The sequence below is a fragment of the Oncorhynchus mykiss genome, chromosome 20, assembly GCF_013265735.2.
Source record: "Oncorhynchus mykiss isolate Arlee chromosome 20, USDA_OmykA_1.1, whole genome shotgun sequence".
Taxonomy (NCBI): Eukaryota; Metazoa; Chordata; class Actinopteri; order Salmoniformes; family Salmonidae; genus Oncorhynchus; species Oncorhynchus mykiss.
This window is the reverse complement of record NC_048584.1, coordinates 36,534,851-36,552,922: the sequence shown is the minus strand read 5'-3', so window position 1 is coordinate 36,552,922 and position 18,072 is coordinate 36,534,851. Positions and strand designations below refer to the sequence as shown.

Below are 18,072 nucleotides of genomic sequence, written 5' to 3'. Positions count from 1 at the left end.
CTCATGTGCTTTCAGCGGGGTGAAAACAACTCAATCTAACACACAGCAGCCTACTGGGAAGAAAACGCTCCTGTACTCTTTGTACAAATGAAACAAGCCGTTTAGGCCTACAAAGTGAACAACTGCAGGATCTTCATCCACCCGAGTCCTGCCTTCTGCTGCCAAAATGCAGACAGTCACTCATAAAAACAAGACAAAAACACCTCTTTCAGAAAGCCAATGGTCTTTGATTGATTCTGATCCCCTCCTGTCCCTGAAATTGCAATATTAATTGGTTAATCGTATTATTAATTGCTCTATAATTTGATTCAACCTGCACTTGATTTTATGTAGCCTACTTTTGCCCTTGATTGTCCTGAAAGGCCTCTATCAATTAATGTATTATTATTATTTTTTTATTAAAAAAAAATGTAACCTTTATTTAACTAGGCAAGTCAGTTAAGAACAAATTCTTATTTACAATGACGGCCTATCGCTATAGAAACTCAATGTAGTATTTTATTTACGAAATAAGGCCAGAGGGGGTGTGGTATATGGCCAATATATTATTGTTAAAGGGTGTTATTAAGCACGACACAAAGCGGAGTGCCTGGATACAGCTCTTAGCCGTGGTATATTGGCCATTTACCACAAACCCCCAAGGCGCCTTATTGCTATTAAAAACTGGTTACCAATGTAATTAGAGCAGTTCAAATACATGTTTTGTCATACCCGTGGTATACGGTCTGATATACCATGGCTGTCAGCCAATCAGCATTCAGGACTTCAACCATCAAGTTTATAATCTTGTTTATACCATGGCCTTGTTGAATACTCCTTTCTGATTGGCTTGATGGGCATTCAAGAGTGTGCATTATTTCCCTGTAATGCACAGTATATATGCAGGTTGAATTCAATGGCTGTAGTTAATTTTTACATGTTTTGTTTGAGATGGTTTTGAAAGCAGTCGAATTTAACATATTATGGGTACTGTTGAATTTGATTTTCATAAACTAGGAAGTCTGTTTGTTTGGTTACCATGGCTACCATGGTTACTACTAGTACTGTAGCTATCTAGTAACCTTGCTAGCCACTTGAGTGGATGTTGAACACCTTTCTACTGGCAAATGAACACATATTTCTAGTGGCAAATTATAGCTATAGAATAAAAGGGATAATCAACTTAGTCAGTTCCACTCCGGCAGCGTGTTGTGGAACACACCTTCCACTTCATTCTTTATTTTCCATAGAACGCATAGCGCCCCTCATTGACTATCCCTTTATTTTTTGTTTATATGAGAATATAAAGTAGTAAGCTCTTGCCACTCTCATATCCACTAGCAGTCAAAAGTTTGGACACACCTACCCATTCAAGGGTTTTTCTTTAGTTCTACTATTTTCTACATTGTAGCATAATAGTGAAGACATCAAAACTATGAAATAACACACATGGAATCATGTAGTAACCAAAAAAGTGTTACACAAATCAAAAAATATATTTTTAATTTGAGATTCTTCAAAGTAGCTACCCCTGTGGAAGCTATAGTCCTTTGTCTGCCTATGTCTGGAAAAAGTGACATTAGAGACAATGTTAGCTCACACAAATACGTTAAACAAATCTCTATTTTCCTCTCCTAAACTCTAAACTCTGTTGACATCCTTGACAACAGAGGTTGCTAAAGCATATGTTGTGACAACCTTTGCAAGAGAAAAGTAGGACATTGCTTAGCCACACCTGCTCCCCTGGGCTAAAACACTTCCAGACATGTGCACATAGGATCCAACAGTGCTAACGATGTTTGTGCATGATGTCAATTAAATGTCTCTGAAGGAGTCAGTGACACTTGCTTGCTTACAGTGTGTGATGAGTGATGTTGCATAAAATATATAGACCTATGCTAAAAAAAAATAACATTTTGGCTACAGATGCAGTTGTATGCAGTTGGATGTATTAGGGATTTAGGTCGATTCTTTTGCGGGGGGTTGGGGGGTCATTTTGAGCACCTTCCCCTTACAAAGATCTATGCACAGCCCTGAACACTTGAAAAAGTGAGTGGGTTAGTCACTGCATGTACAATATTCTCCTGAGCGCTGGCACACAAAAGTAAAGTTGTCAGATTTTAGCTTTAGGCAGGCTAGAAATCATCTCAGACAGAAAGGGATCTGTTTGCAGTATTCACATGACTTTGTTTTAATCAAACATGAGATATTGCAACTCAGAACAATGGAATTAGAACTATTACGAATATCCTCTTTAACCTGAAGGTAATTATAGTATATCTTCCTTACACACACTCCAATCCAATATCGTGTGTGCGTGTGTGTTTGTACCAATAACAGATTGAAAATGCGATTAGCATGACCAGCAGTGACCTAAATTAGCCAGTGTGTTATGTACTGTAAGATCTTGAGCCTACTTTGCCCAACACACACACACACACACACACACACACACACACACACACACACACACACACACACACACACACACACACACACACACACACACACACACCTGGCTGAAGGCCACTGCTCACACAAGTTAGGGTTGCCAAGATTCAGTTGTATTAAAACTACTGTACCTTGACCTTTTCTGCCTCTGATGAAATTGTTTGATCTTTACCTTCTTTCACTACTTTGCGTGGTTAATCTTTCCTTAACAGAGACTATGTCAAGAAAATTAGAATGTTGTGAAAGTAGCTGTCTGGAAACAGCAGCTGTCTGGCTCTGAATGCATCCCCAATTGCACCCAATTCCCTATATTGTAACGTCTCTCGTCAGAATGAGGATCGGACCAAAGAGCAGCGGGGTAAGTGTTCATGATAATTTATTACTCAAAACACTCAAACAAAATAACAAAGAGAAAAACGAACAGTTCTGTAAGGCAAATCAACTATACAGAAAACAACTACCCACAAAACACAGATGGGGAAAAAGGCTGCCTAAGTATGATTCCCAATCAGAGACAATTATAGACGGCTGCCTCTGATTGAGAACCACACTCGGCCAAAAACAAAGAAATAGCAAACATAGAAATAAAGAAACTAGAATTCCCACCCTAGTCACACCCTGGCCTAACCAAAATATAGAATAAAAGCCTCTCTATGGCCAGGGCTTGACATATATAGGAACTACTATAGTGCACTACTTGGGCCCTGGTCAAAAGTAGTGCACTATAAAGGGAATAGGGTGCAATCTGGAACGTAACACTGACTCTCGTTTTTAGTAATTCTAATTTACCAATTCGAGGAGTCAGCCAGTCAGTCACTTCCTGTTGAACACGGAACGAGGGAGAGCTCGTTTTGGTGTTTTGGAAAGTTTGTTGTTTTGAAAGTCTATTGAAACTCTTTTGAGTTTCGATTCCGCAACACCGGTTGGCTTCAGTTGCTGGGACTGCTACTATCTGTCCAGTGATGCTGCCTACCAAGGCCGGTTCTGAGTAGCTGTTTGGCATACCAGCTAGCCTAGCTGCTAGCTAACTAGCTGCCTATCAAGCTAGCAGGGTTTTCTTGAGGGCTTGAACGCAGCCCATGATGAGGTTAGCCATTGTGGCTGGGAAGCGGATTGTCCCAAGCAGATGTTACAAGAACAAGAAAATAGCTTCAAGTGTTCAAATATTGGTGGAGTCAGTTAATAAAAGAATAGACGACCTGACCAGAGAGGCCCAGAACATGAAGAACAGTTTGCAGTTCTCCCAGGGTCCGAATGATGAGTTTAAACAGGAGAACGGCAAGATGACAGAAATCTGTAAGTCATTGAGACAGGACATCAGTTCTGTTTGTGAATCCCTGATAACAATGACAGAGAAATCACATTATCTCGAGGGACAATCAAGGCAGAACAACATTGTTGTAGATGGATTTGCAGAATCCACAAGAGACCTGAATGAAGTCTGAGGACAAAGTGAGGGAAATGATCTCGGAGAAACTGAAGATGGACCACAGGAAGATTAAGGTGGAGCGTGCCCACACCGGGACAGGTAACAGGCCCTGGCCAATAGTAGGTTCCTGAGGTTCAAGGACAAGGTAGCTGTTCTGGAAAGAGCCGAGAACTTGAGAGGAACGTACATCTTTCTCAACAAGGACTATTCTGAAGCTGTGCACCAGAAGAGGAATGAACTTATCCCAGCCATGAAAGCTGCCATAGTGTGTGGGGACATTGCTTGCATCCGCTATGACAGGCTCTTTGCCCACCCTCCCTCCCAAAAGCCTGGAAGGGATGAGAGAGCCAAGCCTATGGGTTGAAGCTTCAACCCTGCAGCACACACACACACACGCACACACACACACACACACACACACACACACACACACACACACACACACACACCAATTGATTAATGGACTGCTGAGGGTTTATCTTTTTGTCTCTTGCTTTGTTTGCTCTTTTCGATATTATGTTTATCTCTGATAAGCTACTCAGGAAAGGGCTGAAATTAGCCCATATTAATATATGTAGCCTTCGAAATAAGGTTCATGAAATCAATAACTTGCTAACATCAGAGAACATTCATATATTAACCATGTCTGAGACTGACTTCGATAATTATTTTGATGATATAAGCAGTAGCAATCCAAGGATATAACATCTATAGAAGAGACAGACATACTTAAGGGGGAGGTGTTGCTGTATATATTCAGAGCCATACCACTGTAATGCTTAGAGAAGATCTTATGTCAAGTGTTATTGAAGTGTTTTGGTTGCAGGTTCACCTGACACACCTAAATCCTTTTCTTTTGGGGTGTTGCTTTAGGCCACCGAGTGCTAACAGTCAGTATGTAAATACTACGTGTGAAATGTTTGATAGTGAATGTGATGTAAACTGAGAGGACTACTTTCTTAGGGACCTGAATATTGACTGGTTTTATTCAAGCTGTCCGCTCAAGAGAAAGCTTCTCACTGTAACCAGTGCCTGTAACCTGGTTCAGGTTATTAATCATCCTACCAGTGTGTTTACAAACATTACAAGAACAAGATCATCCACATGTATTGATCTCCTGTTAACTAATACTGTAGAACTTTGTTCTAAAGCTGTATATGTACCCATTGGATGCAGTGATCACAATATAGTGGCTATATCCAGGAAAGCCAAAGTTCCAAATGCTGGGCCTAAAATAGTGTATAAGAGACCATACATTTTGCTGTGACTCTCATGTGAACGATGTCAAAAATATTTGTTGGTCTGATGTGATTTATAAGGAGCATCCAGACACTGCACTTGTTTTATAAAATTGCTTCTTACAATTATTGATAAACATGCACCTGTTAAGAAACGGACTGTTAGAACTGTTAAGGCTCCATGGGTAAATGAGGAATTGAAAAACTGTATGGTTGAAAGAGATGGGGCAAAAGGAGTGGCTAATAAGTCTGGCTGGCTGACTTAGTGCAAATGGAGATATGATGTGACTAAACTCAACAAAAAGAAGAAGAAACTGTATTATGAAAACAAGATCAATGATATAAAGAATGATGGAAACAATTTTGGAGTACTTTAAATGAAATTATGGGCAGAAAGACAAATTCCATCTTTCATCGAATCAGATGGCTTATTCATCACAAAACCAGTTGTTGTTGCTAATTATTTTAATGATTACTTCATTGGCAAAGTGGGCAAACTTAGGCAGGAAATGCCAACAGTGAACAGTGAGCCATCATATTCATGAATAAAAACGAATAATGAAAGAAAAGCATTGTAAGTTTGAATTTTGTAAAGTTAGTGTGGAAGAGGTGGGAAAATGATTGTTATCGATCAATAATGACAAACCTCCTGGCATTGATAACTTAGATGGAAAGTTACTTAGTATGGTAGCTGACTATATAGCCACTCTTATTTGTCATATCTTTAATCTGAGGCGAGAAAAAAATATTTATCCTCAGGCCTGGAGGGAAGCCAGAGTCATTCCGCTACCCAAGAGTGGTAAAGAGGCCTTTACTGCAGACCTATCCGCTTGCTGTCAGCTCTTAGCAAACTGTTTGAAAAAATGGTGTATACAATTACAAATACAATGCTATTTCTGTCACGGCCGTCGTAAGAAGTGGACCAAAGTGCAGCGTGGTGAGTGTTTCCTTTTTATTTTAATAAAACGTCTCTCTAAGGTCAGGGCGTGACAATGTCTCTGTAAACAAATTAACAGACTTTCAGCATGATTATAGATAAGAGCACTCAACATGTACCGCACTGACACAAATGACTGATGATTGGTTGAAAGAAATTGATAATAAGAAGATTGTGGGAGCTGTACTGTTAGACTTCAGTGCAGCATTGGATATTATTGACCATAACCTGTTGTTGAAAAAACGTATGTGTTATGGCTCTTCAACCTCTGCCATATCATGGATTCAGATCTATCTAAAATAACTCAGAGGGTTTTCTTTATTGGAAGCTTCTTTAATGTCAAACATGTAAGGTGTGGTGTACCGCAGGGCAGCTTTCTAGGCCCTCTACTCTTTTCTGTTTTTACCAATGACATCCCACTGGCATTAAACAAAGCATGTGTGTCCATGTATGCTAATGATTCAACCATATACACATCAGCAACCACAGCTAATGAAGTCACTAAAACCCTTAAGAAGGGTTCTTCATTGTAATCAGAGTGCTAATATTAATACTATGCATGCTGAAAGTTGAGGAAAAACTCTTCTTGTTTTTATAAGAAACAGTTATGTATTGGAAATTCCAAATTGTTTGCATAGTCAACTTAGACACAGCACTGACACACACACTTACCTCACCAGACATGCCACCAGGGGTCTTTTCACAGTCCCTAGGGCCAGAACAAATTCAAGGAAATGTACAGTATTATACAGAGTCAATTACTCAAGCGTACAGAAAAATCTTTTTTCCATCTTATATAGCACAAGTGAACAGCAAACCTGGTTTCAAAAAACGAATAAAGCAACAACTCACGGCACAACGCCTCTCCCCATGTGACCTACTTGTTTGTCTGTACTGACATGTATGTGTAACTGATAGACACACTAAATGTTCATGTTTTTAAATGTACTGTACGTAAATTGTAAAGTATTTTTTGTCTGTAATGTATTTTTCATTAGGTGTTGGACCCCAGTAAGACTAGCTGTCGCCATTGGCATCGGGCTAATGGTGATCCTATCAAATCAAATCAAATGAGCCAGTCCATCAGCCAGTCCGTCAGCCAGCCAGTCAGCCAGTTAGCCAGTCAGTCACCCAGTCAGTCAGTCAGTCAGTCAGTCACCCAGTCAGTCAATCAGTCACCCAGTCAGTCAGTCAGTCAGTCACCCAGTGACCCAGTCACCCAGTCAGTCAGTCACCCAGTCACCCAGTCCGTCACCCAGTCAGTCAGTCAGTCAGTCACCCAGTCAGTCAGTCCGTCACCCAGTCAGTCAGTCAGTCAGTCACCCAGTCAGTCACCCAGTCAGTCAGTCAGTCAGTCACCCAGTCAGTCAATCAGTCACCCAGTCAGTCAGTCAGTCAGTCACCCAGTGACCCAGTCACCCAGTCAGTCAGTCACCCAGTCACCCAGTCCGTCACCCAGTCAGTCAGTCAGTCAGTCACCCAGTCAGTCAGTCCGTCACCCAGTCAGTCAGTCAGTCAGTCAGTCACCCAGTCAGTCACCCAGTCAGTCAGTCAGTCTGTCACCCAGTCAGCCAGCCAGTCATTCAGTCAGTCACCCACCCAGTCAGTCAGTCACCCAGTCAGTCAGTCCGTCACCCAGTCAGTCACCCACCCAGTCAGTCAGTCACCCAGTCAGTCAGTCCGTCACCCAGTCAGTCACCCACCCAGTCAGTCAGTCACCCAGTCAGTCAATCCGTCACCCAGTCAGCCAGCCAGTCATTCAGTCAGTCACCCACCCAGTCAGTCAGTCACCCAGTCAGTCAGTCCGTCACCCAGTCAGTCACCCACCCAGTCAGTCAGTCACCCAGTCAGTCAGTCCGTCACCCAGTCAGTCACCCACCCAGTCAGTCAGTCACCCAGTCAGTCAATCCGTCACCCAGTCAGTCAGTCAGTCAGTCAGTCTGTCACCCAGTCAGTCAGTCAGTCAGTCAGTCACCCAGTCAGTCACCCAGTCAGTCAGTCAGTCAGTCACCCAGTCAGTCAGTCAGTCTGTCACCCAGTCAGCCAGCCAGTCATTCAGTCAGTCACCCAGTCAGTCACCCAGTCAGTCCGTCACCCTGTCAGTCAGTCAGTCACCCAGTCAGTCACCCAGTCAGTCACCCACCCAGTCAGTCAGTCACCCAGTCAGTCAGTCAGTCACCCAGTCAGTGGGTGTGTTCGAGCAGATCACTTTTGTCAAGACTTGATCAACATTTGTCACCACCTTACATGTGATCCAAATGTTTAACATAAATAAATGAAATATCTAATTTTAGACAATATAGCTAATGTATTTATTTAGATGTTACTGTAATGTTGTGTCCCATGTTATAGCCTACAATTAGTCTTGTCTGTAATATTGTTGTCACAAACAAATTCAAATGTGCTTATTGTCTATGAAGTGTGAATAAAATGTAATACAAATTGTTGACTAGACCTGGGTTTTTCTACACTGGCAATTTTAGGGACTTGTTCTGTGTCCCTTCATGAGCAAGAACCCCAGACATGTCGGGGGTCAATACCAAGTGCATTTGACAGCTTGGCATATTGTTTACCCATTAACTTATGTGAACTGATTTACATGTATTGTCTAATCTTTTTCGTCATGTGATTGAATCAAATTCTGTTCCTGGGGCGGCAGCGTAGCCTAGTGGTTAGAGTGTTGGCCTAGTTAACCGAAAGGTTGCAAGATCGAATCCCTGAGCTGACAAGGTAAAAATATTTTGTTCTGCCCCTGAACAAGGCAGTTAACCCACTGTTCCTAGGCTGTCATTGAAAATAAGAATTTGTTCTTAACTGACTTGCCTAGTTAAATAAAAGTTTAAAAAATATATATATGTTCATCATGCTTACTGACAAAAGCAACATACAGGTTGAGAATGAGATAAATACACTGCAGACAGTAAGAATCTTTGTGGACTTCATTTAATCACATCTCTTACAATTCCATGTTGCACAAACACAAATAATAATAACAATGGCAGCAAAGCATATCCAATATACTGCAAAAACACCTCTATGTTCTCATTCTAGTAGCCTATGGTGTATTTGACAATAAAACATTTATATTTTACTGAACCATCACACAAATACAAAACAAGTCTTGTGAATGTTATAAAGAGATTGGGCTGGTATCTAATGTCCTTATCGTCAGGATATTCATTCCTTGGACAATGTTGATCGTGTTCATCTTTGTGTAGGAGAAGTGGAATTTCGATAGCATCCACTTCATTGGCAATAGCAAAGGTGAACGTCATGTCTGACATTGTTGCGCTTCCTAGAAACAGCAGAAGTTGGCCGACTTGCTGTCAGTGCATATGTACCTCTCCCGACTTTACTCGCTGGCTTCCATCTACAGACGGCTACTTTCGGCTTAACACTCAAACGTGCCCAGTCAGCCAGTCAGCTAGTCAGCCAGCCAGCCAGCCAGCCAGTCAGTCAGTAGCTGGAACACTGTCGCTATGGAACACTGTCACTACACTACACAAAAAAGTGCTATCTAGAAAATAAAGGGTTATTTGGCTGTCCCCATAGGAGAACCCTTTGAAGAACCATTTTTGGTTCCAAGTAGAACCCTTTTAGGTTCCATGTAGAACCCTTTCCACAGAGGCTTCTACCTGGAACCAAAAAGGGTTCTCTACGAGGACAGCCAAAGAACCCTTTTGGAACCCTTTTCTCTTAAGAGTGTATGGAACACTGTCACTATGGAACTATGGAGCTGTGGAGAGACGGTATCAACATCGCTGATACTGCTCGTCATCACGGCTCTATGGAACACAGAACTTTGAACGAGAGAGAGAGAACGAGAAAGAGAGAGTGTGTGTGGGTGTGTGTGTGTGTGTGTCATGTGATTGGTGTTTCCAGAGGAAGGGGATATATTTAACCACACATGCTAGAGAGGGAAAATCAATACTCCCAGCCTGGGGCACGGTCGATATTGGCTATGGACACACACACACAACACACACATGTTTGTTTTACCATCTCTTTGGGGACCAAACAATTGATTCCCATTCAAAATCCTATTTACGCTAACCCCTAGCTTTAGCCCTAACTCTTAACCTAACCCAAAAATGTCCCTTGTTTTAGTATCCTTGTGAGGACTTCATACATACTTAGTATAACATATAATATTATGCAAAACACTGGTAATGGTTGGTTAGACATGAACACAACACACTTGACATGTTGTATTAGGCTGCATTTACACAGGCAGCACAATGATGATCTTTCGCCCAATTATCGGCAAAAGATCTGATCTGATTAGTCAAAAGACGCAAAAGTGGCAAAAGATCAGAATTGGACTGCCTGTGTAAACGCAGCCTTTTATACATTTGAAATACTGTTTGATTGATCTCTTAATGGAGGGAGCAGCGCTACAGGACACAGAACAGACATGTCATCAATGTATTTTGGATAAAAATAGCAACACTGGGCTCAACTAGTGAGTAAATCAAATGCTGCAGGCTAAAGAGCAGGTTAACTAACAGCAAATAGGATGATGTTCGATAACTACCCTTGCTATTGCATGCTTTCATTCCATAACTCTTTTAAAACCTGTTAAGGATATGGCAGACATATGCCCCCTTTGGAGAGATTGGGTACCCCTAGTAAACTGAAAAAAAAATCTGTCAAAAATTGCTAATATATGCAAATAAATTACTAATTATTATTGGATAGAAAACACTCTAAAGATTCTAAAACCGTTGGAATTATGTCTGTAAGTATAGCAGAACTCACAGGGCAGGCATTCTTCCAAACTAGTTTTTGTGGCCATGAAAGTTGGAGCAACTTTGACGTCATGGCCCCCACCCTTCCCAACCAGTTATGATTCTGGGGAGACTTTCTATCTCTTCCGCTAGATGTCCTCTTTCAGTAGAGCTTTGAATCGTTCAAATCCCGCGAGACCCTATGGGAGTGAAATTAGTGCGTGCCACGAGAAAATAGGCTGTGCATAGGGGCGCGAATTGGTCCCAGCCATTCCTTTGTTCCAGCACTCAAGAGAAGGGCAGACGATGGCCGATTGAATTGAAGTTTGTTTTGTGTGTCTAAAACATCATAAAGCTTGCTTCTGCACTTAGTTTGACCTGTTTAGTCGACATATAATATGTAATTTTGAAGTTTTGATGCGCAACTTTTCCGGACCAGAGGACGTTTTGGGTGCATTTCAGCTGATGTTATTAGCAGTAGCTAATACAAAGACGCAAGACTTGAAACCAAACTATGTATTGGGTAAGTATGAAGCCTTCCAGAACATTCTGAACGAAGACCATCGAAGGTAAGGGAATATTTATGCTTAAATCTGTGTTTCTGTTGACTCCAACATTACGTAGAAATGTAGCTTGGAACTGAGCGCCGTCTCAGCATATTGAATAGTGTGCGATTTCTGTAACGTTAAAAATAAATCTAACAAAGCGGTTGCATAAAGAAGCAGTGTATCTTTCTAAATATATGTAGAACATGTATATTTAGTCAAAGTTTATGATGTCTATTTACGTTATCTTGCCGCGCTACCTAGATTTCCTGCGGGCATTTTTGAGTAATTTCTGAAAGTGAACTCACTGTAAATGGACATTTATGGATATAAATGGCATATTATTGAAAAAAAAAAATGTACTGTGTAACATGTCATATTACTGTCATCTGATGAAGATTTTCAAAAGGTTAGTGAAAGATTTATTTTTTAATCCTGCGTTTGTTGATTGCATGTTTTGGCTATTCAAATGAGCTGTGTCTGGTGGTGGTTTTACATATATATGTGCTATGTTTTCGCCGTAAAACATTTTAGAAATCTGACTTGCTGGCTAGATGAACAAGGTTTATCTTTCATTTGAGCTATTGGACTTGTTAATGTGTGGAGGTTAAATATTTTTAAGAATATTTTTGCGTTCCATGCGCCACCGTTTCAGCTGAACGTGGGAGGGTTGATTCCCAATTGGGAACCAATATCGTAGACAGGTTAAAAACATAATGTGTTACATTATTACAACCTAAAGACACCTGGCAACAATCTGTCCAACTCTTATCTGACCAATGGACAAGATGCAAGCCAACTCTTCTTCTCAATCCTTTGCCTCTCCGCCATAACAGTTCTGGTGAAGGAAGTGAAAAGTAAAAATATAGCATGTTAGGCCGAGCTTTCAGCAGTAGATTCTGGTATATTTTGACTCAGAAGACAATTCCGATTTCGGAATGTGGACCTCTCGGAATGGCATTCCAAGGTGCAGCTCAGGGAGCAAACAGAAAAACTGGAGTTTCCTCCAACCTGTTTTGCTTCGGAAAATAAAATTAGACATTGTGAAGCTGGCTTCTAAGGTTGAAAAATACGGAGGGTTGTGAAATTGTTTGTAAAGACTTATGTGGAAGTTGATAGAGAGATGAAGAGAGAGAGAGGGCTTGGTCACTGTTCCTCATAGAGGTAATAGAAATAAATAGCAGCACACACATAGAATAGAGAAGGAGGAGAGGCAACTCCAGTAACTCTTGAGAAACCCACAGCGATATAATAAGAGTCATGAATCAACTCCATCGAACCGGGAAGCTAGCCTTGTGCAATTCATTTTAACACAATTAATTAACTGTCTATACACTGCTCAGCCCAATTACGGATAGGTTTTAATGTAAAAAAATATATATAAAGTTTAAACTGCATATTCACCAGAACAGCTAACGTACACTGCCATTTAATGAAACATTATGTGTAGCTACTTATATGATTTTAAAGACAGTATTTTGTTGGGGCTCCTAAAGGGTTTCAGGTAGTTGTCTCTGTATCCACCTCTAGGGTTCTACTGAATCTCTATTTGTAGAGGAAGACTGGTGTTGTTTCACCAATGCCTGGTGTTTTTTCTTCTCTTGGGGAAGAGCAACGCGACAGAACGTTCAGATAGAAATGTTATATACAGAGCTGCCTGCGAGGCCTCTCTATTATCCAACTCCAAGACATACAATATCTAGTCTATTCAATACACGTTTATCTGAAGATTCTGCAATGTTATATCCTTTGGAACTGTCCCAGGTCTAAGTCTTGGTGTGGTCGGGGTTGGGGGTGGCTGTGTTGTCTTCCTGTCCATCGGCTGATACCTCCCCCTCTCTCTCGGACAGCCCCAACCCCAGAGCCAGGCTGCAGGTCACCGGATGGGTCCACGATGTCGTCTGCGTCACATGACTGGTACGAGACAAAAAAAAGACAGAGCAACACATCACTCTCAGGTCCTCACCCCTGAACCCCTGATCCCCCTTCAATTGAATGGATCAACTTCCTTAACGTTTATGTGCTTCTAACCCTAAATTACCAGAACATGTGGTCACCTCATTACTTACTAGCCTTTCATTTAGTCATCAAGCACAAAACAACACACTCAGGGATTCCCTGCACATATTTCATTTAGTCATCAACAACAATAAGACACACCCTGGGACTCCCTGCACATATTTCATTCAGTCATCAACAACAATAAGACACACCCTGGGACTCCCTGCACATCTTTAATTTACTCGACAGCCAGCATGGCTAAGACTGCGTGTAAGACTGCGATCAAAGCAGATATGTTGGGTTGAGTCTATTCTGTGGTTTACAGGAGTCGCCGCTCAACGGCAGCCTTTGACTGTTTTTGTCCGTATAGTCGGAAGTACTGGAAGTTTTAATTAATGGAATAGAAAAAGGGATGTGGGACTTTGTGGAAACTTGGCACAACATTGAGAGGTCGGTTCTGTAAGCGTGGGGCTCAGTGGCGGACTGGCAGATGATGTGGGCTTGTTGGTGTAACTGAGTCAGGCAACTCCAATACCTTGACTTTGTTGCCCTTAAGCCATTTTGCCACAACGTTGGAAGTATGGCTTGGGGTCATTGTCCATTTGGAAGACTCATTTGCAACCAAGCTTTAACTTCCTGACTGATGTCTTGAGATGTTTCTTTAATATATCCACAGAATTTTCCTCCCTCATGACGCCATCTATTTTGTGAAGTGCACCAGATCCTCTTGCAGCAAAGAACACCCACAACATGATGCTGCCACCCCCATGCTTCACGGTTGGGACGGTGTTCTCGGCTTGCAAGCCTCCCCCTTTTTCCTCCAAACATAACCGCTCCAGGGTTATGACCTTATAAACAAGCCCACATCATCTGCCAGTCCACCACTGAGCCCCACACTTACAGAACCAGACCTTCCGACTACAAAGACAAAAACAGTCAAAGGCTGCCATTGACTTACTTGATGAAGTATTTGACTCCTTCTGCAGTGTAGGCCTCTTCCCATCCATATGGAAGATCTAGAAAAAGAGAGAAAGAGACAGAGAGCGACAGAGAGAGAGAGAGAGAGAGAGAGAAATAACCTGACACTCTCAGCACACAGGGGTACAAATACCTACCTGGAGGTGACAGTATTTCCTCCCAAATATGACACATCTATGACAAAACAACCAACAAAAATGGGTCACAACTCCTGCAGCTCTGTCGTACGCTGGGTCTGTACATAGTCAATGGTAGGCTTCGAGGGGACTCCTATGGTAGTTACACCTACAGCTCATTGTTTGGCAGTAGTACTGTAGATTACTTCATCACTGACCTCAACCCAGAGTCTCTCAGAGCATTCACAGTCAGTCCACTGACTCCCCTATCAGATCATAGCAAAATCACAATCTACCTGAACCGAGCAATACTCAATCATGAGGCATCAAAGCCAAAGGAACTGCACAATATTATGAAATACTATAGATGGAAGGAAAGTAGTGCAAAGCTGAAAAGTCAAATATCCTGTTTAGGCTTTCTACTGCCATAGTTACACCTTCACTATTACAGTGAAATGTTTTGTCCAGGAAGGTGTCTAAAAGGGATTGAATTTGTTGTTGCCAATATGTTTTTTGGTAAGTTTATGCTATCAAATCAACATAGTTAAAGCAGACAACCTATGAAAATTAACAAAAATGACAAATAGTTTGAAGAAGAATGCAAAAACCTAGGAACGAAATTGAGAAACCTATCCAACCAAAAACATTGAGATCCAGAAAACCTGAGCCTACGCCTTCACTAAGGTGAATCACTAAAACAATACAGAAATACACTACGGAAAAAGAAGGAACAGCACGTCAGAATCAGCTCAATTTAACTGAAGAATCCATAGAATCAAACCACTTCTGGGAAAATTGGAACACACTGAACAAACAACAACACGAAGTGTTGTCTATACAAAACTGAGATGTGTGGATAAACCTTTTTAGCTCTAAAACAAATAACAAACAGCAAAAACATATACATGATCAATTACAAATCTAAAAATCAGCAATTAAAGACTTAAAGAACCCATTGGATTCTCCAATTACATTGAATGAACTACAGGATGAAATACAAATCCTCCAACCCAACAAGGCATGTGGTGTTGATGGTATACTATATGAAATGATCAAATATACAGAACAAAAACTCCAATTGGCTATACTTAAACTCTTTAATATCATCTTCAGCTCTGGCATCTTCCCCAATATTTGGAACCAAGGACTGATAACCCTAATCCACAAAAGTGGAGACAAATTTGACCCCAATAACTATTAAAGCAACATCTCAAGACATCAGTCAGGAAGTTAAAGCTTGGTTGCAAATGGGTCTTCCACATGGACAATGACCCCAAGCATACTTCCAAAGTTGTGGCAAAATGGCTTAAGGACAACAAAGTCAAGGTATTGGAGTTGTCTGACTCAGTTACACCAGCTCTGTCTGGAGGAATGGGCCAAAATACACCCAACTTATTGTGGGAAGCTTGTGGAAGGCTACCCGAAACGTTTGACCCAAGTTAAACAATTTAAAGGCAATGTTACCAAATACTAATTGAGTGTATGTAAACTTCTGACCCACTGGGAATGTGATGAAAGAAATAAAAGCTGAAATAAATCATTCTCGCTACTAATAATCTGACATTTCACATTCTTAAAATAAAGTGGTGATCCTAACTGACCTAAGACAAGTCATTTTTACTGGGATTAAATGTCAGGAATTGTGAAAAACTGAGTTTAAATATATTTGGCTACGGTGTATGTAAACTTCCGACATCAACTGTATCAATGAATTGGCGCGGGCACTAGAACAGTCTGCAGCACCCAGCCTCACCCTACAAGAATCTCACACGTCTACTGTTTGCTGATGATCTGGTGCTTCTATCCCCAACCAAGGAGGGCCTACAGCAGCACCTAGATCTTTTGCACAGATTCTGTCAGACCTGGGCCATGATTGGTAAATTTCAGTTAGACTAAAATAATGGTGTTCCAAAAAAGGTCCAGTTGTCAGGACCACAAATACAAATTCCATCTAGACACCGTTGCCCTACGGCACGCAAAAAACTATACATACCTCGGCCTAAACATCAGCGCCACAGGTAACTTCCACAAAGTTGTGAATGATCTAAGAGACAAGGCAAAAAAAGCCTTCTATGCAATCAAAAGGAACATAAAATTTGACATACCAATTAGGATCTGGCTAAAAATACTGTGTTGGTCCGCTTACCAACCAATAATTCACAAAATGGGACAAACACCAAATTGAGACTCTGCATGCAGAATTCTGCAAAAATATCCTACAGTAGGCGTACAATGTAAAACGCCAAATAACGTATGCAGAGCAGAATTAGGCCGATACTCGCTAACTATAAAAATCCAGGAAAGTGCTGTCATATTCTAGAACCCTCTAAAAGGAAGTGATTCCCAAACCTTCCATAACAAAGCCATCACCTACAGAAAGATGAAGAAGAGTGCCCTAAGCAAGCTGGTCCTGGGGAAATGTTCACATACACAAACAGACCCCACAGAGCCCCAGGACAGCAACACAATTAGACCCAACCAAATCATGAGAAAACAAAAAGATAATTACTTGACACATTGAAAATAATTAACAAAAAAACAGAGCAAACTAGAATGCTGTTTGGCCCTAAACAGACTGTCACCGTGGCAGAATACCTGACCACTGTGACTGACCCTAAACAGAGACTGTCACTGTGGCAGAATACCTGGCCACTGTGAGTAACCCAAAATTAAGGAAGCTTTGACTGTGTACAGACTCAGTGAGCATACCCTGCTATTGAGAAAGGTTGCCATAGGCAGACCTGGCTCTCAAGAGAAGACAGGATATGTGCACACTGCCCACATAATGAGGTGGAAACTGAGCTGCACTTCCTAACCTCCTGCCAAATGTATGACCATATAAGAGACACATATTTCTCCTCAGATTACACAGACCCACAAAGAAAAACAAATCAAATTTTGATGAACTCCCATATATATATTGGGTGAAATACCACAGTTGGCAATCACATCAGCAAGATGTGTGACCTGGTGCCACAAAAAAAGGGCAACTAGTGAAGAACAAGCTTCGCTGTAAATACAACTCATATTTAGGTTGATTTATTTTTTCCTTTTTTTCCCCTTTAACTATTTGCACATCGTTACAACACTGTATATAGACATATGACATTTGAAATGTATTTTTCTTCTGGAACTTGTGTGAGTGTAATATTTACTGTTCACTTTTTACTGTTTATTTCACTTTTGTTTATCCAATGTAAACATACAGTACGAGTCAACATTTTTGACACACCTCACACTCATTACAGGGTTTTTCTTTATTTGTATTATTTTCTACATTGTAGAATAATAGTGAAGACATCAAAATTACAAAATAATACATATGGAATCATGTAGTAACCAAAAAAAAGAGTTAAACAAATCAAAACATATTTTATATTTGAGATTTTTCAAAGTAGCCACCCTTTGCCTTGATGACAGGCATACTCTTGGTTTTTTTGGTTACACTTTTTTGGTTACTACATGATTCCATATGTGTTATTTCATAGTTTTGATGTCTTCACTATTATTGTCATGTATTGTCATGTGTCTTTCTGTCCTTTCCTTTCACCCTGTCTCCCTCTGCTGGTCGTATTAGGTTACCTTTTCTCCCCCGCTTTCCCCCAGCTGTTCCTTGTCTCCTCTTGACTACCTCGTCACCCCTTCTCCCACCTGTTCCCCTTTTCCCTCTG

General features: G+C 41.0%; 1 protein-coding gene across 1 annotated transcript in view; it reads right to left on the bottom strand.

Annotated features, from left to right (window-relative positions):
• Positions 1-12,017: 12,017 nt before the first annotated feature.
• The window catches only part of LOC110499434 (syntaxin-binding protein 4), a 103,701-nt gene continuing 97,646 nt past the window's right edge, over positions 12,018-18,072 (bottom strand). Inside the window, exons 21-22 of the mRNA XM_036956294.1 lie at positions 14,266-14,323; positions 12,018-13,220 (exon numbers count right to left, since the gene is read on the bottom strand). Coding sequence (XP_036812189.1) covers positions 13,073-13,220; positions 14,266-14,323 — 206 coding nt within the window. The 3' untranslated portion in view covers positions 12,018-13,072. The remainder of the gene's footprint in view (positions 13,221-14,265; positions 14,324-18,072) is intronic.